Genomic DNA, 12649 nt, shown 5'->3' on the forward strand with positions numbered 1-12649 from the left:
GGAATCCTTAATGGTGAAACCGCCACATCCGTTTGGGATATTACAACAACAAAGAAGTTACTGCAAACAACGAACACTGTATTTTTCCACTCAGACACATTGCACGCGTGATAGAACAGCAGAATATGTACAGCATATTGTTTTTACACAACGCACCTCGCCTCCGTTTCGTCCACAAAACAAAAACAATAACAAAGGTGCTGGGGCGAACAGTGGCGCTGTTTCCCCTAATGCTGATTCCGTCTTTAAAAACATCCATATATGATCACTATACTAACATCAGTATACGAATATCATTGCAAAGCCTTCTGGAATGAGACTGACCTGTGACCTTCCAGCTGGTCCGGTTGTTGACCTCTGTGACAGTAACAAAGTACGGAGAGCAGAGCGGGCGGTCAGCATGATTGGTTCTCCTCAGGAACAGGGTGATGTTGAAGTCAGTCACAGGAAACGTTAGCCTCAGCACCTACAGTCGTGGTCAAAAGTTTTGAGAATGACACAAGTATTGGTCTTCACAAAGTTCGCTGCTTCAGTGTTATGAGATATTTTTGTCAGATGTTACTATGGTATAATGAAGTATAATTACAAGCATTCCATAAGTGTCAAAAGCTTTTATTGACAATTACATTAAGTTTATGCAAAGAGTCAATATTTGCAGTGTTGACCCTTCTTTTTCAAGACCTCTGCAATCCGCCCTGGCATGCTGTCAATTAACTTCTGGGTCACATCCTGACTGATGGCAGCCCATTCTTGCATAATCAATGCTTGGAGTTTGTCAGAATTTGTGGGTTTTTGTTTGTCCACCCGCCTCTTGAGGATCGACCACAAGTTCTCAATGGGATTAAGGTCTGGGGAGTTTCCTGGCCATGGACCCAACATTTCAATGTTTTGTTCCCCGAGCCACTTAGTTATCACTTTTGCCTTATGACAAGGTGCTCCATCATGCTGGAAAAGGCATTGGTCGTCACCAAACTGTTCTTGGATGGTTGGGGGAAGTTGCTCTCTGAGGATGTGTTGGTACCATTCTTTATTCATGGCTGTGTTCTTAGGAAAAAATGTGAGTGAGCCCACTCCCTTGGCTGAGAAGAAACCCCACACATGAATGACTTTACCCGAGTCCTCAGCAGTCCAATCCCTGTACCTTTTGCAGAATATCAGTCTGTCCCTGATGTTTTTCCTGGAGAGAAGTGGCTTCTTTGCTGCCCTTCTTGACACCAGGCCATCCTCCAAAAGTCTTCGCCTCACTGTGCGTGCAGATGCACTCACACCTGCCTGCTGCCATTCCTGAGCAAGCTCTGCACTGGTGGTGCCCCGATCCCGCAGCTGAATCAACTTTAAGAAACGGTCCTGGCGCTTGCTGGACTTTCTTGGGCGCCCTGATGCCTTCTTCACAACAATTGAACCTCTCTCCTTGAAGTTCTTGATGATCCGAAAAATGGTTGATTTAGGTGCAATCTTACTAGCAGCAATATCCTTGACTGTGAAGGCCTTTTTGTGCAAAGCAATGATGACGGCACGTGTTTCCTTGCAGGTAACCATGGTTAACAGAGGAAGAACAATGATTTCAAGCACCACCCTCCTTTTAAAGCTTCCAGTCTGTTATTCTAACTCAATCAGCATGACAGAGTGATCTCCAGCCTTGTCCTCGTCAACACTCTCACCTGTGTTAACGAGAGAATCACTGACATGATGGCAGCTGGTCCTTTTGTGGCAGGGCTGAAATGCAGTGGAAATGTTTTTTTTGGGATTAAGTTCATTTTCATGGAAAAGAGGGACTTTGCAATTAATTGCAATTCATCTGATCACTCTTCATGACATTCTGGAGTATATGCAAATTGCCATCATCAAAACTGAGGCAGCAGACTTTGTGAAAATGAGTATTTGTGTCATTCTCAAAACGTTTGACCACGACTGTACAGTACAACACAGAGGACGTGGGAGAGACTAAAGGGGCTTTTTAAAACCAATATACGATTTTGATCTGATTTCATTCGTTCTCGCAGTCGACAAGACTGAATTATGCAGAATGCACAATTTCATTAAGACAATACTTTAATATATTCCACAGAGTGTATAGCATATTCAATATTGTTTTGTGCTATAAAATGTTACAATATTTTATGTATATGTCAATTTTTTGTTTTTGGAAGACATTGATGATTGATAACACTGATGCTGATGTGTACCCTCTGTCTGCAGTCAGAGTTGATGGCTAGAGGAGAGACTTTCAGTCCGTCTGTACAGCCACATTCCTCTGCTGACCTTTTCCCTGCACACTGCTTATACCGACCAGAGTCCTGGAGGAAGGCACACAATTTGTTACCCCAAACACTCTGAATAAGTATCACAGCTTACACAACACAGAAGTACATATAGACACTTAGTTAAGTTACACTGCACAAACATTAAAGACTTGCTCACCTTGGAGACAAGGTGGTGCTGGCGTGTATGAACCTTGTGACCTGTGCTCACCTTGGAGATGGGGTAGTGCTGTCTGGGGCGGGGCTGACTTGGGTCAGCGTTATAGATGTTGTCTGTGGTCGGGATTGAAACACCTAGCTGGGAGGGAGGCCGGTAGTTCACCTGAAGCACGCACACACATCTCATTATCTGCACACAGGTCAACTAATCAAACATCGATCGCATGCCTGTAACCCAGTGTATCTCTATCTCTCACAGGCAGGTTGAAAAGCCTCTTGTTGTCCATGTGATCTACTGGATCTGTGTAGATCCATTCGTGATCACTGATTGGCTGTTGGGAGACATAGATGATTTGGAGTCCCTCAGGGCAGGAGTTCTGTAGCGTGAAGGTGAAGGAGGAGGACCTACACAACAGAGAGGCTTCTGGGATGTATACCATTACTGTGGTGGTTGCCTAGGGGCAGAGGCAAAGATAATACAACACAATGGAGGAACACACTTCAGACAACTGCAATCAGCCGGGTTGGGGTTCCATTTTAATTCAGTCAATTCAGGAAGTAAAATGGAATTCCAATTCCAATTCTTTCAATAAAAAAATTAATGGAATTTCAGTCCACTTCCAGAAATGAGTGAATTGAAATGGAATTGACCTATACCCTGATATACTGTATGTAACTACAAAATGCTTTCATGTTATTATTAGTCTATATAGACAAACTCAAGGATGATATGAGGGTGATATGGAGTATTGGAGGTATACCTTCTTGCAGAGGTGACTGAAGGCGGTGAGGGTGAGCATGTGGTTGTTGGTGTCGTCCCAGGAGTGTCTGGCTGTGACTCGGATGGCCAGAGGGTTGGTCAGAACCACACGCATGAACTTCTTATGGTACACCATGGACAGAGCTGCGCACACACACACACACACACACACACACACACACACACACACACACACACACACACACACACACACACACACACACACACACACACACACACACACACACACACACACACACACACAGGGATTTTGTGAGAACGAGAGCATTAAAGCTGGAATCCTTAAGTGGTGAAACTGTTTGGGATATTACAACAACAAAGAAGTTACTGCAAAAACAAACTGTTTGTTCTCCCCTCAGACATCATTGCACACAAGTGATAGAACAGCAGAATAATTAAATACAAAATGACCATGCTGCCGAAGCCTCCTCTCCTCAGTTTCAACAACAAAACAATAACAAAGGTGCTGGAGGCGAACAGTGGCGCTGTTCCCCTAATGCGGATTTCGATCTTTAACTATAGATTACCCTTTCAAAAGAATGTAGACAGTGATACAAAGTCAATAGTAATTAGTAATAACCCAGACACCACACACTTCAACCCCCACACCACCACTACTCACAGTAGTCGGACATGAAGGCCTTGAAGGTGAAGTTGAGCGCTTCTCTGACGTTGATCCTCACCAGAGCGTTATTCCTCACACCGTTCAATGACTGCAGGGCGTGACGACATGGCCCCTCCTTCATCCCCCAGCTCCCCAGGCCTAGATGAATAAATGGATGGATGGATTTATTTCACACATTTAAAATACATATAGGGTTGGTTTCCCAGATCTTGGATTAAGAAGCACTTTCAGTGGAGAATCTCTATTAAGCATACTTTTTAGTCCAGGACCAGGCTTAATCTGTGTACGGGAAACCAGCCCATAGAGTTACCTCAGGTGAGTACAACAACAATACACATAAAAAATCCTTGCATATTTAATAACACACAATAAACACAGCAACCTGCAGAGTGGAAGAGCAGCCACTCTCCTGCCCGGTGGCTGGTCAGGGGGAGCACTAGGGCTGGCATGGTGGGTTTGGCCAGGGCACTGCCGCTGGGCAGCAGCCCTGTGATGAGGTAACTGCTGAAGCCTGGCGCTACCACAGCCTTCCCCATGTGGGACAGATTAAACCCCTGGGACGGATCTGGACAAGACAGGACAGGACAGGACAGTACAGCTCAGAGTTTACGCAGCAGAAACAGCAGCAGGGTTGACTAAGGCAGGCAGCTCATTGTTTACCACAGAAGAATGATAGCGTTATCATCCAAGGAATCCTAACTTCAAGTGTGCACACTTAAATTGATTCTTCCTTTAAATGGATCTGGCAAGTCAGGCAGCTCATAGTTTGCCTCAGGAGAAACAGCAGTGGGCCGGGTAAACAAAAGCTATGAGTTGTGAGTAGTGGCTGATTTATTTTGGATCGTGTCTTAAGACTCATGACGAGAGATTGAGATCATAGCTAGAAATATTACATTAATTTACTTGGAAAGATAGGAAAATACCTGAAACGTAGCATGATTCTGTTTGAATTTCGGGGCTAGTAAGCAGCACAAAATAAGTTTGGGAATCACTAAATGTAAATTAACTAAAAAGTCAGTTGATTCTATCTTTCTTTCCAGTTACCTAGGTCTTTGAGCTGCAGTGTAACAATGAGCCCCTCGGGCTCCTCCTTCTTCACCAACAGGTCATATGACTGCATAGGCTCCGCATTCAGGCTGGCTCCTTTGATTGGCTCCAGGATCTCCCCGACGACGACCCCGGAGAACCCCCTCCGATAGTGAGTCCGGAACACCTCTGTGATCACCACCATCCCACCGTCACTGAGGGAGAACACACACACAGACATGTATGGACATGCACACACGCACACCACACATATGCACAAAGCCTCATTTTATTAAACACACATCTGGAGGACACTGATGGCATTTACTAAGACAATACAAAGATACAGTGGGGAAAAAAAGTATTTAGTCAGCCACCAATTGTGCAAGTTCTCCCACTTAAAAAGATGAGAGAGGCCTGTAATTTTCATCATAGGTACACGTCAACTATGACAGACAAAATGAGCATTTTTTTTCCAGAAAATCACATTGTAGGATTTTTTATGAATTTATTGGCATATGATGGTGGAAAATAAGTATTTGGTCAATAACAAAAGTTTCTCAATACTTTGTTATATACCGTTTGTTGGCAATGACACAGGTCAAACGTTTTCTGTAAGTCTTCACAAGGTTTTCACACACCGTTGCTGGTATTTTGGCCCATTCCTCCATGCAGATCTCCTCTAGAGCAGTGATGTTTTGGGGCTGTCGCTGGGCAACACAGACTTTCAACTCCCTCCAAAGATTTTCTATGGGGTTGAGATCTGGAGACTGGCTAGGCCACTCCAGGACCTTGAAATGCTTCTTACGAAGCCACTCCTTCGTTGCCCGGGCGGTGTGTTTGGGATCATTGTCATGCTGAAAGACCCAGCCACGTTTCATCTTCAATGCCCTTGCTGATGGAAGGAGGGTTTCACTCAAAATCTCACGATACTGGCCCCATTCATTCTTTCCTTTACACGGATCAGTCGTCCTGGTCCCTTTGCAGAAAAACAGCCCCAAAACATGATGTTTCCAACCCCATGCTTCACAGTAGGTATGGTGTTCTTTGGATGCAACTCAGCATTCTTTGTCCTCCAAACACGACGAGTTGAGTTTTTACCAAAAAGTTATATTTTGGTTTCATCTGACCATATGACATTCTCCCAATCCTCTTCTGGATCATCCAAATGCACTTCAGACGGGCCTGGACATGTACTGGCTTAAGCAGGGGGACACGTCTCGCATTGCAGGATTTGAGTCCCTGGCGGCGTAGTGTGTTACTGATGGTTGGCTTTGTTACTTTGGTCCCAGCTCTCTGCAGGTCATTCACTAGGTCCCCCCGTGTGGTTCTGGGATTTTTGCTCACCGTTCTTGTGATCATTTTGACCCCACGGGGTGAGATCTTGCGTGGAGCCCCAGATCGAGGGAGATTATCAGTGGTCTTGTATGTCTTCCATTTCCTAACAATTGCTCCCACAGTTGATTTCTTCAAACCAAGCTGCTTACCTATTGCAGATTCAGTCTTCCCAGCCTGGTGCAGGTCTACAATTTAGTTTCTGGTGTCCTTTGACAGCTCTTTGGTCTTGGCCATTGTGAAATTTGGAGTGTGACTGTTTGACGTTGTGGACAGGTGTCTTTTATACTGATAACAAGTTAAAACAGGTGCCATTAATACAGGTAACGAGTGGAGGACAGAGGAAATCTTGCTTGTTTGTAGGTGACCAAATACTTATTTTCCACCATAATTTGCAAATAAATTCATTAAAAATCCTACAATGGGATTTTCTGGATTTTTTTTCCTCAATTTGTCTGTCATAGTTGACGTGTACCTATGATGAAAATTACAGGCCTCTCTCATCTTTTTAAGTGGGAGAACTTGCACAATTGGTGGCTGACTAAATACTTTTTTTCCCCACTGTATAAAGATACTCAATATTAGATAAGAAAGTCAATATTAGATAAGAAAGTCAATATTAGATAAGAAAGTCAATATTAGATAAGGAAGTCAATGTAGATAAGGAAGTCAATATTACATGTAGATAAGAAACAAGTGTCTAACAGTTCAAAATATCCACAAGATGACAGGTTTAAGAGATTTGGAACATGTGAGAGGTGAATGTATGGTTGAGGATAGTATTGAACAGGTGAAAAGGAAATGGGGAGTAGGGAGAGCCTAGGGATAGAGTACCCCACCCACCTGAAGTAGATGACCTTTCCCACGTGGTCAGGTGAGAAGAGGCTGGCGGGTGCCACGGTGAGAGGGTTGTTCCTGCGCTGGCGGTTGTTTTCATTAGCATGGTCATTGATGACAGCGTGCTCGTGGAGCAGGACTGTGTGGTCTGTGGTGTACTGAAGGGCCAGGGGTTTGTCAAAACCCATCTCATGTTTCTATTGGGACACAAACGCACAGTAGGTTAAAAACCAAGTCATCACTGTCTGTCTGCAACGGGCCTGACAGACAGGAGAATATCTTAATGGCCAGTATAGACAATCGATGATGAGCTATGAAAGCCATTTTTACATCAACAGTTGTCACAAACTGCAGTAACCCGATTCTTATGCCTTCTGTGGTCTGTCTGAGGATAATCTCCTGTGGGCAGATTCTGCGGGTAGACCGAAGAATCTGCCGGGACTGAATGGGATGCGTGAGATAACGAGTTGCAGTAGTTCCGGTCTTTGGGTTTTGTCACTGGTTATACAGACTTATCAGGATTGGGCGAAGGCGGTGCTTAAACTGCTTGGCTTCAAGTACTTTGTGCGTGTGCCCATGCAGATCGGAAGGGGCGGGGCTTTGGCTGAGTGTTTCCTTTTGCGAGGGTGGAGACTTCGCAAACCGCCGGAACTCTCAATTTCAAACACATACAGAACCAGAAGTGAATCAAGCAGCTGACCAAATTACGCAAGATTTTACTTCTGGGTTAACTAACTAGTCTGAGGGCAGTGTCTACCCTAACTGGGTCCTGTTCAGTGTGGAATAGTGCCTATGTGTTTCAAAGAAAAATCTCCCTACTGAACAGGCCGGTGGTCTGTACCGTTATGAGGTGGTCTATCTCGATGACCCTGTAGCTAAAGCCACTGGGTTTGTCTTTGTCCAGCTGAACAGCCATCAGGATGCCCATGTGACCACACAGTAGAGTACTCGCTTCATCCAGGGTCTCGTTCAACCACGCAAACCTGGCTAGACCTTCAGAAGGAGAAAGAGGGGTGGGGATGGGGAGATGTGATGGGAATGCTGGCAGGTTCAAGTAGGGCTGTGGCGGTCATGACATTTTGTCAGCCGGTCGTTGTCATGCAAAAGACTGCCGGTCTCATGGTAATTGACCGTTAATTAACATCTCCAGGCTACCATGCATACAAGCTGCTCATGGGACATATACATTTTAAAAAAAGTTGAATAAATCAATTTAATATACACCATAACAATAAATCCATTATTTATTTTAGGCAGGTCTAAAGAAAAATTATGATATGAAGAAAATGTATTTCAGAAGAACAGAATATGAGTTGGTCTACTGTATGTTATCTGTCTATGTACCATGCCATAGGCTGTAGGCTTGTTCATTTAGCAGACTAGATATGCTTATAAGTCCCGTGCCATTATTTTATATTATGTTATTTTATAGTAAGAAGAATATAATTGAACTTAGCTGAATAAAATAGAAAGGATATTTTTCCCATTCCGGAGCGAGTGCGCATTTGAAGTGGCTATGTTGAGCGTAAAAGTGTTCATTTGAAACAGGTCCTATATACTAGATTTAGAGTTATTTGGCAACTTTAGTTGATACAAACCTTAGAAATCAAAACATATATGGGATGCATGATGCGACTATAGGGTATTGATGATTTGAGAAAGTAGCAAAAAAAGCTTGCGCTCTGTTCCTTGCCTCAGGCTGCACACGCTGTTCTCTCATCGAGTGATCATATTTTCACTATTCTAAATGTAATCTTGTCTTTACTGTTATGTAAAATTAGTTTCCATTTAGAATGACACTTTATCAAATGGACAGGAACAGGGGCAGGGGAAAAAAGTCATGCCATCCAAATGCACTTGAATAGTGAATGGAGGCCGCTTTCCCGCTGGTTTGGTTATTTCTCTCTCTGCGCGCTGGAGAAAGGAATGAAGGGGAGAGAGGAGAAGATGTAAACGCAAAGTGGTGAGATATTCTGTAGCTAAAGGTAATGCCCTATTACTAGGCTATTCAAAATCAAATACAAATGAATATATACTGAACAAAAATATAATCGCAACATGTACAGTGAGGGGAAAAAAGTATTTGATCCCCTGCTGATTTTGTACGTTTGCCCACTGACAAAGAAATGATCAGTCTATGTCACGGTTCCCTCAGACAGAACCCAGAAGCAGACCAGGACAAGGAGAGTTGAACGAAGGTGAGGGTTTATTACAGATTCAAAAGGTGCAGAATAATCCAGGGACAGAGCGGGCGGCGTGGATGAGTTGTTGAGGGTGCAGTTGTTGGTCCAGTGATGGCTCAGGCAGCCGCCGACCATCAGGCAGAGGTAGGGTGAAGGTTCCGGACGAGTGACTGCAGATGGAACAAACACGGAGGTAAGTAACAATAAACCAACAAGGTACCAAACAACAAAACTAACGCTAGACGCTCTAGGACTGATACTCTGATACACCTACTGTTCATGGCTACCCATCCGGCAGGAACTGGATGTTCGGCCAGAGCCTAAGAAGGGTGATGATCAGGACCAGGTGTGCAGATTGCTGATGGGATGCGGTGGCGGAAAAACAAGAGCGCTCCCGGAGGCGTTCCCGACCCTCGGGAAACTGGAGATTACGAACAGGAACACTAGTCACCAGACAGGACCCGACTCAGACAGCCGGGATCGTTACAGTACCCCCCTCCGGCGAGAACGCCACCGGGCGGACTCCCGGAGCGCCAGGATGGAGGCGGTAGAAGTCACTGATGAGGTCCGCATCTAGGACCTGTCGCCGCGGAATCCAACTCCTCTCCTCAGGGCCATACCTCCCAGTCCACGAGATACTGGAAACCCCGGCCCCGCCGTCTGGAATCCATGATCGCCGCACCGTGTAGGCAGGACCACCTCCGATCATCCGAGGAGGAGGAGGAGGAGGCGGAGGAGGCAACAGAGGACTGAGGAAGACAGGCTTGAGGCAGGAGACATGAAAGGTGGGATGGACTCTGAGCGTCCTCGGTAGTTTGAGTCGAACTGCCACTGGATTGATCACCTTCTCCACCACAAACGGACCAATGAACTTCGGTAACAACTTCCTAGACTCAGTCCGTAACGGAAGATCCCGTGTGGCCAACCAAACCCTATCTCCGATGGTATAGGTGGGAGCGGGGATCCGCGACGATTCGCCTGGAGCTGATACCGGTCCGAAACTCTAAGGAGTGCCTTTCTGGCCCGATGCCAGGTCCGTGGGGCACGAATATGGGCCTGAACAGAAGGCACTGAGAGCTCCTTCTCCTGAGAAGGAAACAGGGGAGGTTGGTAGCCATACAGGCACTGGAAGGGAGACATCCCAGTGGCAGATGTAGGAAGAGTATTGTGGGCATACTCAACCCAAGGCAACTGAGAGACCCAGGAGGTGGGGTTGGAAGAGACCAGACAGCGTAGCGTGGATTCCATCTTCTGGTTGGCTCTCTCCGCCTGACCATTGGATTGGGGGTGAAACCAGATGTGAGACTGACTGTAGCTCCAATGGCCAAACAGAAGGACTTCCAGACAGCAGAGGTAAACTGAGGGCCACGGTCGGAAAGCGATATCACTGGGCAAACCGTGGACCCTGGAAACCTCCCTAACCAGGATCTCGGACGTCTCCGAGGCAGAGGGAAGCTTGGCAATTGGCACAAAGTGGGCGAACTTGCTGAATCTGTCCACGATAGTCAGAGCGCCCGTGTTCCCCTCAGAAGCCGGGCAACCCAGTGACGAAGTCCAGGGCCAGATGCGACCATGGTCGCCGGGGAATAGGAAGGGGGTGAAGTAGTCCAGAGCTGGGCCGATTGGTACTCTTATTCTGCGCACACACTGGACAGGCAGCAACAAACCCCGAGTATCCTCGGCCATGGCGGGCCACCAAAACGTCTGCGAAGAAACGCCATTGTCCGAGCCACGCCCGGGTGACAAGCCATCTTGCTGGCGTGGGACCATTTGAGACAGCAGGACGAACCGACTCAGGCACAAACAACCGACCCGGGTGGACCGTTACCGGGACCGGGCTGAGTCGAAGGGCCGCCAGCACCCTCCTCCTCAATCTTCCACATAACTGCTCCCACGACGCAGTTCCCGGGGGAGAATTGTCTCGGTCTTGGACCCACTCTCCTCCGTCTTGGAGAACATCCGGGACAAGGCGTCCGCCTTGCCGTTCTTAGATCCAGGTCGGAACGTCAGAAAAAACTTGAATCGTCCGAAAAACAACGCCCACCTGGCCTGACGGGAGTTGAGACGTTTAGCCGATTGCACGTAAGCAAGATTCTTGTGGTCAGTCCAGACAATAACGCGGTTGCTCCGCCCCCTCCAACCAGTGGCGCCACTCCTCCAAGGCAAGTTTCACCGCGAAGCTCCCGGTTACCCACATCGTAATTCCTCTCCGCAGGCGAAAGGCGGCGAGAGTAGTAGGCGCAGGGATGGAGTTTACTGTCCGTGGAGCATCGCTGCGACAGGATGGCGCCAACTCCCACATCAGACGCCGCCCACTTCAACGGCAACTGACGGCCCGTGTCCGGTTGAGAGAGAATCGGTGCGTTGGTGAATCGCCTCTTCAAATCCAGAAAGCATACGATCCGCCTCCGGATTCCACTTGAAGGTCCTGATACTGGAAGTCAAGGCAGTTAATGGAGGCGGCCACACGGCTGTAATCCCGGATGAATCTGCGGTAGAAATTCGCAAACCCCAAAAATCTCTGGAGCTGCAATCTCGTACCGGGCTGGGCCCATTCCAGAACCGCTCTAACCTTCTCCTGGTCCATCCTAATCTCTCCCCCTGGAGATGATGTACCCGAGAAAGGATGTCGTGTGGGCGTGAAACTCGCACTTCTCGGCCTTCACGAACAGGCGATTCTCCAACAATCGCTGCAGAACCTGCCGGACATGCTGGACGTGGTCGGAAGGTTCCTTCGAGAAAGATCAGAATGTCATCCAGGTAAACAAACACGAAGAGACCAATCCATATCTCTCAGGACGTCGTTCACCATACTCTGGAATACCGCTGGAGCATTGGTCAGTCCAAACGGCATCACCTGATACTCGGTGACCCATCGGTGTATTGAAACCCGTCAACCACTCGTCCCCCTCTCTGATCCGGACCAGGTGATACGCATTGCGTAGGTCTAGCTTGGTGAACACCGTAGCACCCTGTAAGGAGTCGAAGGCAGAACTCATCAAGGGCAGGGGATACTTGTTCTTGACCGTGAGTCATTCAACCCCCGATAATCAATACACGGTCGAAGAGAGCCATCCTTCTTACCCACAAAGAAGAATCCTGCCCCCAGGGGGTGATGACGAGGACGAAACGAGACCAGCAGCTAGGGACTCCTTGATGTAGGTCTCCAACGCCTCACGTTCAGGTCGGGAGATACTGTATAACCTTCCCTTGGGGTAGACAGCTCCAGGGACCAGGTTGATGGCACAATCATATGGTCGGTGGGGAGGAGTGACAGAGCCTTCTGCTTACTGAAAACTTCCCCCAAATCGTGATATGTCTCGGGAACCAGGGACAAATCTGGGGTTTAGCCTCAATCACCTGACTGGGAACCGAATGGGGGCAGGCAGTCTTGAGACAGTTAGCATGACAATCAAGGCTCCAACTCGTTACCTTGCCCGTC

General features: G+C 47.2%; 1 protein-coding gene across 3 annotated transcripts in view; it reads right to left on the reverse strand.

The window, feature by feature from the left end:
* LOC121539582 (cation channel sperm-associated protein subunit beta) overlaps window positions 1–12649 on the reverse strand; it is a 63461-nt gene that overhangs the window by 1813 nt on the left and 48999 nt on the right. For all 3 annotated transcript variants that reach the window (XM_041848198.1, XM_041848197.1, XM_041848196.1), the window contains 10 exons: window positions 7866–8017; window positions 7031–7221; window positions 4871–5067; window positions 4209–4391; window positions 3824–3964; window positions 3182–3324; window positions 2678–2875; window positions 2473–2583; window positions 2187–2297; window positions 325–466 (listed from right to left, as the gene is read on the reverse strand). In XM_041848198.1, coding sequence (XP_041704132.1) covers window positions 325–466; window positions 2187–2297; window positions 2473–2583; window positions 2678–2875; window positions 3182–3324; window positions 3824–3964; window positions 4209–4391; window positions 4871–5067; window positions 7031–7221; window positions 7866–8017 — 1569 coding nt within the window. The remainder of the gene's footprint in view (window positions 1–324; window positions 467–2186; window positions 2298–2472; window positions 2584–2677; window positions 2876–3181; window positions 3325–3823; window positions 3965–4208; window positions 4392–4870; window positions 5068–7030; window positions 7222–7865; window positions 8018–12649) is intronic.

The sequence above is a fragment of the Coregonus clupeaformis genome, chromosome 20, assembly GCF_020615455.1.
Source record: "Coregonus clupeaformis isolate EN_2021a chromosome 20, ASM2061545v1, whole genome shotgun sequence".
Lineage (NCBI taxonomy): Eukaryota > Metazoa > Chordata > Actinopteri > Salmoniformes > Salmonidae > Coregonus > Coregonus clupeaformis.